Source organism: Sceloporus undulatus, chromosome 6 (genome assembly GCF_019175285.1).
Source record: "Sceloporus undulatus isolate JIND9_A2432 ecotype Alabama chromosome 6, SceUnd_v1.1, whole genome shotgun sequence".
NCBI lineage: Eukaryota > Metazoa > Chordata > Lepidosauria > Squamata > Phrynosomatidae > Sceloporus > Sceloporus undulatus.
In genome coordinates, this window is record NC_056527.1 from 145,914,171 (window position 1) to 145,930,808 (window position 16,638).

At 50.7% G+C, this 16,638-nt stretch overlaps 3 protein-coding genes across 3 annotated transcripts; 1 reads left to right on the forward strand and 2 right to left on the reverse strand.

Annotated features, from left to right (window-relative positions):
* The first annotated feature begins 10 nt into the window (after positions 1-10).
* Positions 11-1,504, forward strand: RPS25 (ribosomal protein S25). The gene is made up of 5 exons (XM_042474433.1): positions 11-146; positions 254-349; positions 630-813; positions 1,224-1,322; positions 1,441-1,504. The coding sequence occupies exons 1-4, from the start codon at positions 144-146 to the stop codon at positions 1,316-1,318; spliced, it is 378 nt and encodes a 125-aa protein (XP_042330367.1). The 5' UTR covers positions 11-143; the 3' UTR covers positions 1,319-1,322; positions 1,441-1,504.
* Positions 1,505-1,603: 99 nt separating this feature from the next.
* On the reverse strand, positions 1,604-7,973 carry CENATAC (centrosomal AT-AC splicing factor). The gene is made up of 11 exons (XM_042474431.1): positions 7,789-7,973; positions 6,353-6,519; positions 5,971-6,069; positions 5,308-5,374; positions 5,159-5,221; positions 3,869-3,936; positions 3,544-3,697; positions 3,199-3,229; positions 2,880-2,969; positions 2,612-2,744; positions 1,604-2,041 (listed from the first exon to the last, which is right to left on the reverse strand). Exons 1-11 carry the CDS (start codon positions 7,939-7,941, stop codon positions 1,975-1,977), a joined length of 1,092 nt encoding a protein of 363 aa, XP_042330365.1. The 5' UTR covers positions 7,942-7,973; the 3' UTR covers positions 1,604-1,974.
* Positions 7,974-8,313: 340 nt separating this feature from the next.
* Positions 8,314-11,936, reverse strand: FOXR1 (forkhead box R1). The gene is made up of 4 exons (XM_042475705.1): positions 11,297-11,936; positions 10,483-10,724; positions 10,025-10,257; positions 8,314-9,000 (listed from the first exon to the last, which is right to left on the reverse strand). Exons 1-4 carry the CDS (start codon positions 11,582-11,584, stop codon positions 8,972-8,974), a joined length of 792 nt encoding a protein of 263 aa, XP_042331639.1. The 5' UTR covers positions 11,585-11,936; the 3' UTR covers positions 8,314-8,971.
* Between the last annotated feature and the right edge of the window lie 4,702 nt (positions 11,937-16,638).

Here is a 16,638-nt window from a genome sequence, read left to right on the forward strand (position 1 = left end):
CCTTCCGCCCTGGCCGCGCCGGAAGCGCCCTCCTACGACGACGACGGGGTCTCCTGCCCTCGTGCACGCAGTGGACTTCCTTTCTGAGCGGAAGCCGACGAAGGAGCAGCAGCAGAAGGCACCGCGCCGTCTCCATCGCCGCCATGGTAGGCCCCGCCGAGGGAGGAAGGGAAGGAGGCCGGGACTGCGCCTTGCCCTCGTTCCCTCTCTCCGGCTTACTCTCCCCGCCTTTCTCCTCCTTCACTCCCCGCAGCCGCCCAAGGACGACAAGAAGAAGAAGGACGCGGGGAAGTCGGCCAAGAAGGACAAGGACCCGGTCAACAAGTCCGGAGGGAAGGCCAAGAAGAAGGTAGGCCTCGGCCCAGGGGCCTCCTCGCTCCGTCCTTCGGGCCTTCTCCCCAGGCGCCACGTGCCGCTCCCCGGGAAGCAGAGCACGGCCCGAGCAAGGCCCCTCTGCCCACAGCAGCCCCTCCCTCGGCCTCCTCCTTCGGGCGCCTTGCTCCCGCGCAGCCCGGCCCTCGGCCTCGTTCCGCCCAGCAAAGGCCCATGCCCGCCAGGCCCAGCCCGTGGCCCTTTCGGCCCTTCTCCCTGACGGGCCTGTCCTTCCCTCTTCTCTCTCCCTGGAGCAGAAGTGGTCCAAAGGGAAGGTGAGGGACAAGCTGAACAACCTGGTCCTCTTCGACAAGGCCACCTACGACAAGCTCTGCAAAGAGGTGCCCAACTACAAGCTCATCACGCCGGCCGTCGTCTCCGAGAGGCTCAAGATCCGGGGCTCCCTGGCCAGAGCCGCCCTCCAGGAGCTCCTCAGCAAAGGTGAGAACGGGCAGGGCCTCCTTCCCCAAGGGGCTGCGACCGAGTTCCCCTTCTTTGGCGGGTGGCAGGGATGCTTCAGGCCATAGCTTTTGGGGGGGTTTCAGGCTGTGGCCACGCTCTGGAAGAGTTACTTCCTAGCGATAAACTGATGGAGAGGATGGGCATAGCCCCAAAACCCACCAAAAGGTATGATGCCAGCCATGAAACCCTTGCACTGAGCCAGGGCTCAAACTGGATTATTTCTCCAGCGTGTTTTGGACCTAGGTTGGCTTTTCATTCCCCAACCTTTAGAGCAGTGAAGATACGCAATTTCTTTTAAACGGTTATATATAAAATGTCGCTATTTACTGCGTATGCGGCATTTGCAGAGCCATGCTCTTGCTTACTCCGCTTTGCTGTGCTCTTGGCAGGCCTGATCAAACTCGTTTCCAAGCATAGAGCCCAGGTCATCTACACCCGAAACACCAAGGGAGGTGATGCGCCGGCTGCAGGGGAGGACGCATGAAAAGGTGAGCTGCGCCAGCAGTGGCAGAGCCAAGGCCAGTTGAAGTCCTTAGCGGGATTCTAATAAGACGGCTGGGCCCTTAGCGGTTGCATAGTTCTGATGGCGGTCTCTTTGATTTTCAGGCTCACATGGATGTTACGCTCTTCGGTTAATCCATAAAAATAAAATTATTTCAGTTCCCTAAAATATGTGGTTATGGGTCTGTATGCCTCGGCCAAAAACTTTCCCCCGTCACTGGGGTGTGCTATCTGAATACGCATTATGATGTCACATATGAACAAAATACACATTATAGGGATACCTTTATTTGGTCAATCAACAATATAAAATATGTAACATTTTTTGGAGCCACTGTCTTCATCAGGCGCAGATGGTTAAAAAATTAAATATCATGCAAGAGAGAAGAAGAAAAGCATTACTCTAGTATGATGTGACTTACTGCACATACATTAAAAATACAAACCGTACACATAAAATTCCCTACAGAGCTAAATGCTAATTTGTCTCAAGGAGAAAATATTACTGGTGACTTGGTAAACAGATGTAAATATAAAATCTAGCCATAACCCATAAAAACTATTCCCTTGCTCTTCTGTAGTTGAATAAAGTGCATTGAATGTTGTGGCAAGATGCAGAAAGCAGAAGATATTCCTTCCTCAGTCTGTTTTTGGCTCCTTCCTTTTACCACTGGGTTTGCGTCCTGCTTCAGCTTTGAACTGATGCCTAAGAAAAAACGGGGGCAGTGAGACCAAGTAAAAAGGATCAACGGAAGGCCATTCAGTTAGCCTTGCACACAGCAACTATAATCTTCCCATTTGCTTCCTTAATATCCATTACAGTTAGTATTTCAGAAACAGCCACTTGAGCAGAAGCAGAGTAATTGGCATGATCTCAACATAAAAGGCACATGGACCACAGTCTAGGATTAAGATAAACATAAAAAGGGCTCCTCTGGCACATTTCAAGAGTTAACATGCATTTTAGTATGAGTTTTGTGGATTATAATCTACCTGTTAATCTCAAAGGTGCCACAAAAACTCATTTGTGTTAAAAGCATAATGAACATATTGGTATACTCGAGAATAAGGGTGTTCAGATCAAGATATGCTGTATCCCATTTACCTTTGCAAGAATCCAACATGGCAGACTGTTAGCCTAGCTCTTGCTCTAGATCAGCCAGTCCTAAAATAAATATTTCCACAAGGGAAAGCATCCCATGAGCTGTTCTAAAGGAAGGCAGACACTTCCTCCGTGTGGAAGCACTTCCTTTTCATAGCAGCAACAGAAGCATACCTGGACTGCCACCTTCTGCCATGGTTCCAGACCCGCCCAAAGGAGGGAAGCCATCCTTCTCCTGTCTCAGAAGTGTGATCAAAGTTGGCACCAACACGATTGGCTGGGAGCTTCTTAAGCTTCTGTTTCTCTTCTTTAAAAGGAAGGGTGAAGGAAGAAGTCTTGTTTAAACACAAATCACAGAAATGTAGTCTTGGTCACTAGCACATGGGCAGGTATCCCTCACCAGAAAAATTCAGATTACAGGGCCAAATCCTTGTGTACTCACTTTCCTTAAGAAATTCTTCATAAGAAGGTCCGATCTGCCCTTGACCTGCTTCCTTCTCCTCCTCTTCCATCAGCCAAGGGGGTTTAGCCCCTGGAGAGTAAATGAGCAGATTAGCACAACTCTCCTTTACAGAGAAAGCACAAAGGCAAATCCATAACATGTTTATTAAGATCCCAGTGCAATGTGTAACCACTCTCAAGCTGCAACCAGAGTCATGGTCTCTCCCATCTAAATAGGGTATTTATTCAATCACCGTGTTGCAAGCCCAAATGTTCAGAAATGTTTCAGAATATGGAGCAAACAACTTTTATAAACATACCTGTGTGAATATTGCCCTCTCCTGCTGTTTCCTGTGTTCAAAACAAGTAAAATCAAAGTTAGAAATTGGGGAGAGTTCGTATGAAGAGAAAATCAGCTGCCATTGCTATAAGGAGGATTCACAATGGGTTTCTTTAATCTACCTTACTAAGGGAAAAGAGTTATCCTATCTAATTCAACATGGCAGTTGTTTCCAATGTTCACAAATAAACCTGGAATTGAGTCATGTCTCACTGGGTGCAGTTAACATGAGAGGTCAGGTTATATGCTGCACTACTAGAGGAGAAACAGCTCTGCCCCTCACACAATTCAAAGAGGTGAGGAAAGCAAGCTAATGCCTGCCTACCTGGTGGCCAATGAAAGTTAAGGGCTGTTTTGATTCCGGCCAGTCCAGCTCCGGAGCACTGCTGTAGGTGCACCCAGGTTGTCCTCTGAGATGTATGGTGATGCTGCTGCTTGGGCCTGGCTGTTCCTGTTCATCCATGTCAAAAGGAGAGTCACTACAACACAGGAAAACATCTCAGACTAGGCAGAAGCATGTGGGCACATTTTAGCACCCAGGCTGTGTGAAGTCTGATGTCAGGAAAGGTGCAGAAAGCTCCCTTAGGATGCAGAGCCATGAACACCCATCAACAAAGGCTGGTGCTAATCATGCCCAACGTAATTCTTACCTTATCCTCTTGGTAAAGCCATTGCTAGCAGCAGCTGCTCCATCATATGGTTCGGTCTCTCTCTGTGGCTGAGTTTGATTCAGGAAAAAAACACTTGTTCCAAGAGACAACAGTAAAATTTGTTCTGCAGGAAACTCTTGAAATGGAATAACTAGCAATAAGGTGGAGAAATTTCCCTAATTCCCATAAACAGGTAAAGGTTAAAGTAAAGCCAGCCCTCCTCAAATTCCTGCTCAGCCATGAAAATAAACTTGGTGATGTTGACCAACCCTCCCCACAACAAATCTTGCCAAGAAAATCCTGTGATAGGGTTGCCATAAGTTGGGAATGATGAAGGCTCACAGCAGCAGCCGTCTGGAAGTGTTTCCAAATAGAGAAGAGAAGAGGGGATGCCGTAATAATACACAGGAAATATAAGTGGCAATGGGGGGTGTCTTACACAATGGAGTTTATCCTACTGGGCCTGAAACGGGCCTAGTGCATTCTAAACGTGCACGTGCGGGGGTGCGCACAGAACGGGATGGGGCCAAGAATCCCATTTTACTTCACAGTGGAATGTCGCCTTTGCCGTCAGGCATTCCAATTGCGTCTCTGTTCCATCCCAGAGGGCGCCATTTCTTTAGAACAGTTCTCAGAAATGGCACCCTCGGACGGAACGGGGGACACAACGAACGCCCGGCAGCAAAGGCAGCGTCCCAGCGTGCAATAAAATGGGGTTCTTGGCCCCATCCCATTCCATGCACGCCTGTGCACATTTAGAACACACTGGGCCAGTACGATAAACATTAATGTTAGCTAGGTACAAAAAGATATAAAGGAATCCTCTTCAAGACTAACTGAGAAAAAATATGCTAGAAGTTTATTTTTTCTGTTACTCTCAAAGGTGGGGCAGGATTCCTTTATATCAGGGGCCAAATTAGCATGTGGGGGATATATATTTTATATCTATCTATGGATATATACGCATACAGATATACACTCCAAATGCATCTTCACCATGGTTTGTGGAGTCCTTATTTGAGAAGTCAACTTCCAGTGGCCCTGGGTTCCACACGACCACGCTTTGCCTGCCACTGCTTTATATGCTGAAACAGACTGACACATAGGTCTCTGGATACTAGCTAGGTACAGTTAGCCACTGCTCCTGGCTGAAAAATACATCAGACATTTCCATGTGTGTTACCAAAGTGGACTGAAAGGCTGAGGGCCAAAGAGAGTGGGCGGGTTCCACAGAAACCGTTGTGACCTTAATGGTGGATACTGCCCACTGGCGTTCTAGGGCACACAAACCTCTGAAATGGCCTGCAGCATTTCTTGCCGGCTCCACTCTGCCTCTCGGATGCGAGCTGCCACCTGCAAACAGGGCAAGCAGAGGGTAAAATGAGACTCTGAAGCAGAGCAGCCTCCCCAAAGCTCCCCGCAACCCCACAGATCCTCACCTCTCGAATGACTTCATCTTCTTTTTCCTCGTACACATCCAGAGCTTTGGAGAGTGAAACTTTGAAGCTGGAATAGGAGGGAAAAGTTGGCATATTATTAGTTTGAGAGTGGCCCAAGGCATGTTACAGCAGAATGTGTTACAGCTTCTGCCACAGAAGACTGAGAAGATGTAAGAGATGGAAAAATCAAATACCTTTTCCCAGTAAAGTTAGGCCCAGCTGAAAAAGTCAGTTTTGGGAGACCCACCCCCTGGAATTATGGGAAGAAAGCACTAGAACTTAAGCCAGGTACAATCATCATCCCCTAGTTCTCCCTCCCCATATCAGGCCCAGAAAAAAAATGAACCCATAGTACAGAAGTTGTGACATATGTATCTCTACAAGGAAGAGGGAGCAAGAAATGCCTCCAGGCAGAAGGGCTGTAATCCAAGTGGAGCACCTCCTCTGCATCCAGAAGGTACTGGGTTTAACCCCTGGCGTCCAGGCAGGATTGGGAAAAAGCCATGCAAAGCACCAGGCAGCTCCTCCCAGTCCGTGCAGGGAATTAAAAGTTCAATGGACCAATGGTCCTCCCTGCACATGAGGCAGCTTCTTATGTTCCCAACCCATCCCTAGCTACACAGCAAAACATATGTCACATAAAGACAGAAGGAATCTACTCACAGCTCGTATTCCTCAGAGGACACCAGGAATTTTGCCTTCTGTTTGGGGTCTGCTTTGTTCTCCCACCAGAATGCAGCGACTGCTTTTTTATGTTCTGGGCTTGAAACAGAAGAAAGACCCAACTAATCTTAAGCTATTTGAAAGGTACAACCATCTAATAGGGCTAGTCAGACTAGAAGTCATATCGCACAACTTTGTAATGCTTCCCTAAAGGAGAAGAACTCGCACAATGCTGCATGCTGTGAAAGGTCCCCAGAAATACCCGCCCGGGCTGTCTTCCTGTTCCAGAATGTGGCCAACCCCACTCAGCTTTCCCTTTCTAGGGACTTAGAGATGACCTGAAGGAGGGCAGGCAAAGCATTGCCCATTGCCACCAACTCACCTGGCCATGTGCTCCAGGAGGCCAGCATGCAGCACTGCCAGGGTCCCATGGCTCAGGTGGCATCTCACCTCCAGCCTGCAGCAACTGCACCAGAACTGCCGTTCATGCTCCAGAGGGTCAAAGGGGGCAACCACAGCGTGCTTCAGCATCTTCCGGGCTGCATCCACCTGAGGAAAAGACCAAAATGGAAAGAAATGTTGGTCAGAGTTCCTTCTTGCAAAGTTACAAAACCACCTGCAGCCCTGTCTTGCTCACTTCCTGTGACTCCCTTAATTCCCGGTTGATCTTTTAGTCCATCATTACCTACACAGCATTAGCCAGGCAGAAATTCTACAGGGACAAAATGCATTTCATTTTTTTCTAACTGCAGTACCTTACATTTCTCTATTTTGAGATGCATTTTGTTAGCTTTGGCCCAGCTTTCTAATCTATTTGGGTCATTTTGAATGTTGATCCTTTCTTTTGGGGTATTAGCCACTCCTCCTAATTTGGTGTCATCTGCAAACTTGATAAGTATGCCCTCTATTCTTCCATCCAAGTCATGGCTTTCTGTGGCTGAGTGGAGATCCAAACCCTGCTTTCCCAGGGTCCTAATCCAACACTGCTGTCACAGGTAAAGAGGATTCATTTGTACACCTGCCTTAGTTCTCTCTCTTCCTGGCATCTCTTCCAATCTCCGCCAGGAACATCTGTACCTCTGGCTACTATTTCCCCCCTAAATTGGAAATAATGCCTAAATGCTTTTAAAGCTCCTGCAGCAATCAAGCGGTTGTAAGTTTCCAAAACACGAGCCACCTGCCTTTCTTGCCCTTTCCAAGGGCAAATTTGTTATTTTATATGTTTATGATTTTAATTGTTGTGCCTTATAAATGTTAGCCGACTTGGGTCCTATTTTGGGAGAAAGACACACAGGTTGGCAACATGCATCCCTGTCTGTCTAGAGAGACAAGATGAACGTAAAGCACTCATATACACAAAATGCATCTGTGCATATTGCTTTAAATGAACATTTTAACTGAACTCTTCCTTTCAGTAGCTTTAACTTGTATTAGATAAGAGCCAGTGTGGCAAAGTGCTTTGAGTGCTGGACCAAGGTTCGAATCCCGGCTTGGACATGGAAACCCATTGGGTGACCTTAGGCGAGTCACACTCTCTCAGCCTCAGAGGATGGCAATGGTAACCCTCTTCTGAAGGTCACTGGCACAGGCTGCGTCCACACTGGAGAAATAATAACCCGGTTTGGCACCACTTTTACTCCTTGCCTGGCTCAAGGCTATGGAATTCTGGGAGTTAGACTCTGTTGTGAGATCCAGAGCGGGGCCCACAACAAACTCCAACTCCCAGAATGCCATAGCCTTGAGCCAGGCAATGAGTAAAAGCGGTGCCAAACCGGGTTATTATTTCTCCAGTGTGGACGCAGCCGCAGAGAGGCGCACCTTCTCCGCGAGGCGGGCGAGGCTCTTGCGGAGGCGGCGCTGGTGCCCTGCGCTGTAAAGGTGGCTCCGGCGGCCGGCGAAGGCGCTGCACCGGCACAGAGCGCACCGGAACACCGTCGCCGCCTTTTCCTCGAAACTGTCGCCATCCGCCATTTTGTGGAGCCGGAAGTGCCTGGCGAGAGCCGGAAGCAGCGGAGGCGGGGCTTGCGGCTGGCCTGCTCTCTCGCGCCCGCTCTGCCGCCCAGCCTCGCCCTCTGCTGCCCCTTTGCGGCACTGCAGCGTGACGTCAGCGCCCTGGTGACGTCACAGAGGCCTAGGGTGTGAGAGCCAGAGCAGAGTTGAGGGAAAGCTCTCCAGGGCAGGACCTGACTCAAAATAAAAGGCCTCCCTTATAACAAGGGACACCTGCTGAAGGGGCCTTACTACAGAGAAGCCACACTTACTACCTGTCCTAGACACACTTACTCCTAGTCCTTCTTACTCCTAGGCACCATAGAGAAGCCACACTGAGCCTGTCTTTGGAAGTGTTTATTTTGCAGGACACTTTTCCTCCACATTTCAGGAAAAGAAGCAAAACAACAAAAGGCAGAGGAATGAGAGAGAGCTCCAGGAGACACACATTGGTCCTTGCCCCTTTTCTCTCTCTTTCTCTTCAAAACACTTTTAAACCTCTACAAAAAAGATAACCCCAACCTTAATGCAGCCCTGCTTTCTGGCTTTGTGTTCGTGAGGGGTGGTCTGAGACGTAACGCCCCCAAAATGCAGAGGATTCTGGAGTCCTGTCCTGCAGGCCCCACAAACAGCCCCAAGGGGCTCTTTCTGGGATTGCAGCTCCCAGAAGCTGAACTATCCAGCACAGCCAAAGGTGAGCGATGCTGGGAGTTGTAGTAGCTCCAGTCGTGTCATCTAGTCTGCAGGATTCCCATCCGTAGCCTTTAAAAAGTCCAAAATAAACAAAACAAACCAGCCATAGCCAACGGATTGTGGAGACGGGCAAACCGCCACACGCCTCCAGCGGCTTCAGATTTGTGGGGCTTTCCCTCAACTATTGGACATCTCCAAAGAAGGAAGGCTAAGCCATGCATCTCTTTTGCCAGCCCTGAGGAGTCGGACTCCCATTGACGCCGGGAAAGGCATCCGGATCTTGGAAGAGGGGTTCATCTGGAGTCAGCATCCGCCAGGATCAGAGCCCAAAGAGAGACTTCATGAGTTCTGGGGGAAAAGAAAGGAGAGGACAGTCAAGGAGGACATGAAGGTCAGTTACTCCGAGGAGGCTGCCTGGGAAGCACTTGTATACTGTTATGCAACAGAGGTGCATGAATACACACATGCACACTGAGAGAAAGCATTGCCCAGAGTGCCAGGGCTGCATCCACACAGCAGAGCAGATCTTAAGGAAGGAAGGCCCCACAACATACTCCAACTCCCAGAATTCCATAGCCTCGAGCCAGGATGCTGAAAAGCGGTGCTAAACCGGGTTATCTCTCCAGTGTGGATGCAGCCTCAGTTGTTCAATTGAAGTGCCCTCCAAATACCCCTTGACCTCCCCCCCCCCCCGGTCTCTCAAGCCCCTGCTTCCTCCTCTCCATCTCTTTTTCTCTCACACAGACACACAACAGAAGGCTTGGTTATTTTGTCATCACATGCCAGGATGAATAACTGCTGCAGTTTCCTACTGCAGGAGGAGGAAACAAAGGGTCCAGGGATATCTTCCCCACCGGGAGTCAGCGTGGTGCAGAGGCTTCAGTGTTGGTCAAGGACTCCAGATTTGAATCCTTGCTTGGATTTGGGAGCCTCCAAGGTGCCCTTAGTGAAACCATACTCGCTCAGCTGCAGAGGAAGGCAATGGTGGCAAGCCTCCCTAAACAAGAGGGGGGACCCATAACTTTCACCTTGCCATAAATCAGAAATGACTCAAAGGCACACAACAACATCCTACCCATCTGAATGCCATCAAGTGTTGAGGAGGAATTACTATGTGGAGAAATACACTTTTTTTGTGCAAAACCCCACCCCAAGTTTTCTGAGCAGAAAATGTGATTCTGTGCACAGAAATAATTCCTCTACCAACACTTTGGGATGTTTGAATACTCCCAAAAGGATTTCTTGGTTGCTAGGAATCCACATTTTCTGACCAGGAAACATATAGTTGCAAATATTCTTTCCACCTGCTTGACCCCGCTCCAGCCAGTGTGGGGTCCAGGGAAGGAAATCCCTCTCTGCCCCTCCTGCCCACCCGGCTTGTCCATGCTCTGGTGCACCAGGCCCATGGTGTCCTTGGGCAGCGCCTGCGTCTCCTCCTGGAACTTGCGGCGCCCTTCGGTGGTCAGCTTCCAGAGGCGGGACTTGCGGTTCCCTTCGAGGCAGACGAAGTCTGTGGTCTTCTGAAAGCTGTTGCTGAAGCAGAGGTTGTGCCTGACTGTGTTCTTCCAGCCCTCGGGAGCCGTCCGGAAGAAGGGGAAGTGCTGCCTGCCAAGGCAAAGGATGGCCACCAAGAGTGGGCTACTGCTGGCCACCAGTGCTGGTCCCACCCCACCCTAATAATGGGAGGCTCTTGCTGACCTCTGGCAGTGCCATCCATGCCCAGAAATATTAGTACCATCCAGGGTACCAATCCAGAGACCAAGATGCATGGGGCAGCCTCCCTCAGTCCCATCCCATTCGCCACAGCTGCCCAGGGCCACTGCCAGGTACCTGGTGAACTGGTAGATCTCCTGGACAGTCAGGCTGCTATCCACGCTGCTGCTGAGGGCCAGGCTGATGAGGATGCAGTAGTTCAGAGGGGGACGGGGCCAGCCCCCTTGCACCCGCTTCAGCCGCCGGCTGCGGGACCAAAGGGCCTTTGGCTTCGGGGGTTTAGGGCTGGGCTCCTGGGGGCCACTTGCCCTCTCAGGAACCCCAGAGTCTGCTCCAGAGGGGCCCTCTCCCTGGATAACCTGGAAAGAGATGGATAGAAATCAGGCCGGAGAAAAGGGCTCTTGGCGGACATGTCTTTCATTCGGTCACCACAGGGAAGCAGGAAACCCACTGAGCAAGTCATACTCTCCCAACCTTTCTCTGAACAAATTCTGCCAAGAGAAAACCCCGACAGAATCGCCATTTCAAGTCAGACATGACTTCAGGTGATTCCAGCCGCCCCCACAATCCTGTCGTAGGATGAGGTCACCATAAGTCAGAGTCAGTGTGAAGGCCCTTGAAGACAGTCTTGAAAAACGTAATGTTTTCATGAAGTATGTCCAATGGAAAGTTGAGCTGGGGAGGGGTACCATGTGTTTTAATTAACAAGTATTAAAAGAGAGAACCTTGACTAGTTGTTCTGATGTAGTTGAAGTGACATGAGCTGTAGGAGACCCTAAAGCTCAACTCACTTTTTTGGGACTCCATATCTCAAAATCCCAGCTAGGGGTTGGAATCCACAAAAGCATCTCTGCCAATGTCTGGGTAGCCCAGGCGTCATGTAATTCCCCCAGCGGCCAAGACATTGTTCCCTGGCCAACCTCCAGCCTACCTTCTCTACTTGGCCAGCAGCAGATAAGTGTGGTAGCTCTTCCTGGGCAGCTGCCAGGCCGGAGGAAGGGGCTGAAAGGCCACCAGGTGGGTCCACAGGAGAGACCCAGCCAGGGATGGGGCAGACTTCGTTGGGATTGACCCACATCCACAAGTGGGGATGCACCTCATTCCCTAGCAGGAAAGAAGACAAAACAGGGGGGGGGGGGTCAGGAAGGCAAAGCAGAGACCCCAAAATGAGGGCAGTGCCCTCCAAATAAGAATTCTGCTCCTCAATGACATTTCCCATCCATCCTCAATATTTCTCACATTGCAGAAAGGCTGAATGTTTAGAAATACAGTTTAGGCATCCAAGGGTAAAGTTTGCAATGCAAATAGGAGAGGAGTCCTAGGTACCAACCATTTTCAAGGTCTCTCTCCCAATGGGGTTCAGGAGGAGCCCTTCCCGGGGGGGGGGGGCAATGCCCTCTTCCCAACCTGGCAAAAGTAATTATTCTGAGGGCACCAAGCTGTTGGTTTTCAGAACCAGCATGACGTAGTGGTTGGACTACAACTCTGGAGGCCAGGGTTCTTGGATTCCCCACTCAGCCACGACCCTGGGCAAGAAGTCACACTCTCTCAGCCTCAGGCGAAGGCCATGGTAAACCTCCTCTGAGCAACTCTTGCCAAGAAAGCCCTGTGATGGGGTTGCCACAAGTTGGAAACTTTGAAGGCACACAACAACAACAACATTGGGAGAGGCAAGGCCAAGTGGCCCTCCAGATATCGCTGGACTGCAACTCCCATCTGTCTCATTTCCCAGCACAGCCCATGGTGAGGGATAATAGGACCTGCAGTGCCATATCTGGAGGGCTGCATGATGGGCTGAAGGTTCTCCTCTCCCACACATGTTCTGCAAAGAGTAAAATAAGAAAGGAAAGAAGGGGGGCTACTGCCCTGGGCGCTCCAGAAGAAACCTTCCAACAAGGGCCCCCTCCCCAAGACTGGCCCTCCCTGAGGCAGCCGTCTCTGCCACCTGCGGCCCCCCTTCAGGGCAAAAAGGGACAGGGGGCAAAGGGGGGCTGAGTGGGGCAGCTCTGCCCAGAGCCCCCTTCCAATATACCCCCCTCAACTAGTTATTTGCCCTCCAGGGCCCTTGGTCAAGAGGAGAAGCTCAGGGCAGAGGCCAAGCAGGAGGGAAGGATGCCCCTCTGCCCACTCCCCCCTTCTCTGCTGGGCCCCCCCGGAGCCCTCTGCCCGGGGAGGGAGGGGGCCCCCAAGTGGGGGGTGGGGGTGGAGCCAGAGAGACTGCAGCAGCAGCAGGTGCCCTCTTTCCATGCTCAGAGGCCCCCTTCGCCTTCCTGGGCTCCAGAGGGAGGGGGTCACCTTCCGGGGGTCCCTGGTCAGCTGTGGTGGTGCCCAGGCCCAGCTCCCCGGCCATGTCCCAGTCCAGGAGCCCGCTCCGGAGGTGGAGGCTGGTCCAGAAGGCCCTCCGCCGCCCCACGCGGACCTCCATCCCTCCGGCCTCCAGCTGCCTGCCTGCCTCCTTCCAGTGCAGCCTCCGCGGGGCGCAGACCCAGCGCTTCCTCCTCGCACCTTTAAGACCCAGGCAGCCGAGCAGGAGGCGCCCCGGGGCCCTGGGCTGGAGGGCCAGTGTGGGGGGGGGGGAGGTCCTTTCCCACTTTGGACCACCCAAGGCAAGGGCCAATCTACTCTGGGGCTGTCTTGGCAAGATGCCTCCAGAAGGGGTTGCCATGGCCCTCCTCTGGGGCTGAGAGAGTGTGACTTTGCCCAAGGTCTCCAAGTCAGTTTCTGCAGAGGTGGTTTGCCATGGCCATCCTCTGAGGCTGAGAGAGTGTGACACCCAATGTTGTTGTTGTTGTGTACCTTTAAGTTGTTTAGGACTCATGGCAACCCTACATCAAACCTGCCCTGGGTTTTCCTTGGCAAGATGCCTCCAGAGGGGGGTTGCCATGGCCTTCCTCTGAGGCTGAGAGTATGTGACCTGCCCAAGGCCACCAAGCTGGGAACTGAACCCTGGTCTCCAGTCATAGTCCCACACTCTAACCACTACCCCATACTGCCTTCCCAGGGACACTACTGACTCCAGAATCCCCTGGGCTAGAGGATTCTGGGAGGCATAATTCCCAAAGTTACCTTGATTCCAAGGGAAGCTGTAGCACCTGGGAGAGAAAGGCGTTTGAGGCTAGGCTTTGGCCGGCTGAGTCTCATGAGGCAGAGCAGGAGGGCCAACTTCTGCAAAGGGATTGTGGGGCAGCACCTCTGAGCCTAATGGAATTTGAGGAGTTGGTCGCAGGAGCTTTGCTAGACCTGAGCCAACTTCCTCAGATGCATTTGGTGGAGTAGAAAGCCCAGGAAGAAGTCTGTGTGTGAGAATGTCCACAGGAGAGCCAAACTTTGTGGGTGTGGAGATGGGGAAAACCACAGGGCTGTGCCTTGGAGTTCTCAGGAAAGCCGCCTTTGAGAGCCATGGTTTGGGGCCACTCCTGAATGAAGAACCTCCTCTTCGCATCTCCATGGGAGCCCCCCCTGCTGCCAATGGACTTGAGTCTCACCTGGCCCAGGTGAGAAGGCGTCCCCCTCCCCCCGCCTCCTAACAGCCCTGGGACTGTGCTTATTGCTTATACATTGATACCCTGTGCTTCATACAAATCCCAAGAGGGCAGCTGCAATGTTAAAGCAGTAAAATACATACAAGCAACATCTGAAAGAACAGCAAGCAACAGGTAGTCACCTTTCAAGCTGCTTGACAAGCTGCTTGCTAAGGTCAAAAAGACCACCTGCCCTCTTGACCCATGCCCTTCATGGCTGGCCATCCAGGGAGAGGAGGCAACTATGAATTTGTTAAGATCTATAATTAATGCCTCCCTCAGGTAAGGCAGTTTTCCAGCCAGTTTAAAACTGGCTGTGGTTAAACCTATTCTTAAAAAGCCTTCCCTTGATCCCCTGGAGAAATCTAACTATCAGCTGGTATCTCTTCTTCCATTTTTGGGCAAGGTGATCGAGAGGGCAGTTGCCAACCAACTCCAAGCAGTCTTGGATGACACCGATTATCTTGATCCATTTCAAACTGGCTTCAGGTTGGGATACGGAGTGGAGACTGCCTTAGTCGCCTTGGTCGATGATCTCCATCTGGGCATTGACAGGGGAAGCGTGGCCCTGTTGGTGCTCTTGGACCACTCAGCGGCCTTCAATACCATAGACCATGGTATCCTTCTGAAACGCCTGAGAAGGTTAGGAATCGGGGGCACTGCTTTGCAGTGGTTCGGGTCCTACCTCTCGGTTAGGTTCCAGATGGTGCCGCTTGGGGACAGTTGTTTGGCCAAGAGGGAGCTCAAATCGGGTGTCCCTCAAGGCGTGATACTGTCTCCAATGCTATTCAACATTTACATGAAGCCGCTGGGTGAGATCATCCGGAGACATGGGGCGGGGTGTTATCAGTATGCTGATGATACCCAAATTTGCTTCTCCATGTCTCGGACTGCTTCGGTGACCAAGGATGGCATCTCCCCTCTGAATGACTGTCTGAGGTCAGTAATGGATTGGATGAGGGAAAATAGACTTAAACTGAATCCAAATAAAATGGAGGGACTTGCTATAGGCAGTCCTAATCCAGGAATGGTGATAAGCTCTCCAGTTCTGGACAGGGTCACACAGTCCCCTAAAAGGACAGTGTCCGTAGCTTGGGGGTGCTCCTGGACTCCTCGCTTCAGCTGTCATCTCAGGTGGATGCGACGGCCAGGAGCGCCTGTTATCAGCTTCGGCTGACTCGCCAGCTATGACCTTTCCCGGAACGGGAAAACCTAGAAACGGTTGTACATTCCCTGGTAACCTCTCGTCTCGATTTCTGCAATGTGCTCTACATGGAGCAACCCTCATGCCTCGTTCAGAAGCTCCAACTGGTTCAAAATATGGCAGCCAGATTGGTTACAGGGAGTTCTAAATTTGATCCTATTACACCTATCTTAAAATCCCTACACTGGCTGCCTGTTGGCTTCTGGGCACAATATCAGGTGTTGGTCATTACCTATAAAGCCCTACATGGCTTGGGTCCAGCTTACCTCAGGGAACGCCTCCTCCCATACAATCCTTCCTGCAATCTCAGGTCCTCTGGGAAGAATCTCTTGCAGTCTAAGAAAACCAGACTGGTAACGACTTCCCAGAGGATGTTTTCTGTTGCCACTCCAAAAGTCTGGAATGACCTGCCGGAGGAGATCCACCACATAACGTCTTTAGAGGCCTTTAAGAAGGCAATAAAAATGGATCTCTTCCAGCAGGCCTTCCCTAACTGACCTCCTTGGAATATTTACAGTTGTATAGCCGTTCCCACCGGACTGTGATCGTGATTTTATTGAGTACGTTTTTGGTAGCATTTTAGTGGGAATTGTTTTTAACGCTATTTTAAGGTGGGAGGGAGCTAGGGAATTGGATTTTATGTTTTGCTATGTTTTTACTGGTGGCTTGTTGTGTTCTTTTTTATTGTTCTTATTTTTGTTGTTACCTGCCTCGATCCAATACAGGGGTAGGCGAGATACTAATTATTATTATTATTATTATTATTATTATTATTATTTCACACCTTGGGTTGCACCAGGGATGGTTGGATTGCAACTCCCAACAGCACTAGCCAACATAGTCTCAGTGGTGAGGAGTGCCAGGAGATGCAGACCAGCAACACCAGCAACACCAACTATTGCACCAGTATGGCAGGTTATATGGTCAATCCTCTTCTAATTACTTAGGCAAATGGGCTTTCCAGGGACCTATAAAGCCCTAAATGGCTTAGGCCCAGGGTACTTGGAGAACCGCCTCTCCCCATATAATCCGCCCCGCGCACTCAGATTGGCTGGGAAGCATTTGCTGAGAGTCCCAGACTCAAAATACGCCACAACATCGCGTAGAGCCTATTCCATCTCGGCTCCTCTGCTCTGGAACGCGCTTCCCAGTGAGCTCTGCTCGGCCACCTCCCTTGACTGGTTCAGGAAGGAATTAAAAACCTTCCTGTTCCAAAAAGCTTTCCCCTAATTCCTTCCCTTTGTAGCCTCCTTCCTCCCCCCCCCCACCGTTATTATCTTTGCTGTTGAACATCCTATGCTAGCTGGATATTGTTATATTGTTATACAGTACAGTATTGTGATATTGTGAATTGTACTGTGATTTTAATGTATATTTGCTGTTTATCGTGTTTTTATCCTGTAACTGATATTGTTGTAACCCGCCTTGATCTACGGAAAGGCGGGCTATAAATAAATATTATTATTAGTACATATCATCATCATCGCAGCATCAATCCGTCTTCGTCTTGGTGGCCCTCCTGAGGCATGCGTTAGAGAGACCCTAGCA

Bases quoted from the DNA above. Each gene is read 5' to 3' on its own strand.
- CENATAC (XM_042474431.1), bottom strand. From the start codon at position 7,941: ATGGCGGATGGCGACAGTTTCGAGGAAAAGGCGGCGACGGTGTTCCGG. The intron at 3,698-3,868 runs GTAAGAATTACG...CCTGTGTTGTAG, and splicing joins GGCTTTACCAAGAGGATAAG to TGACTCTCCTTTTGACATGG. The intron at 2,745-2,879 runs GTGAGTACACAA...TTCCTTTTAAAG, and splicing joins TGAAGAATTTCTTAAGGAAA to AAGAGAAACAGAAGCTTAAG.
- FOXR1 (XM_042475705.1), bottom strand. From the start codon at position 11,584: ATGGGAAATGTCATTGAGGAGCAGAATTCTTATTTGGAGGGCACTGCC. The intron at 10,725-11,296 runs GTAGGCTGGAGG...ATCTCTTTCCAG, and splicing joins CTGCTGGCCAAGTAGAGAAG to GTTATCCAGGGAGAGGGCCC. The intron at 10,258-10,482 runs GTACCTGGCAGT...TTGCCTTGGCAG, and splicing joins GAGATCTACCAGTTCACCAG to GCAGCACTTCCCCTTCTTCC.
- RPS25 (XM_042474433.1), top strand. The intron at 350-629 runs GTAGGCCTCGGC...TCCCTGGAGCAG, and splicing joins GAGGGAAGGCCAAGAAGAAG to AAGTGGTCCAAAGGGAAGGT. The intron at 814-1,223 runs GTGAGAACGGGC...TGCTCTTGGCAG, and splicing joins CCAGGAGCTCCTCAGCAAAG to GCCTGATCAAACTCGTTTCC.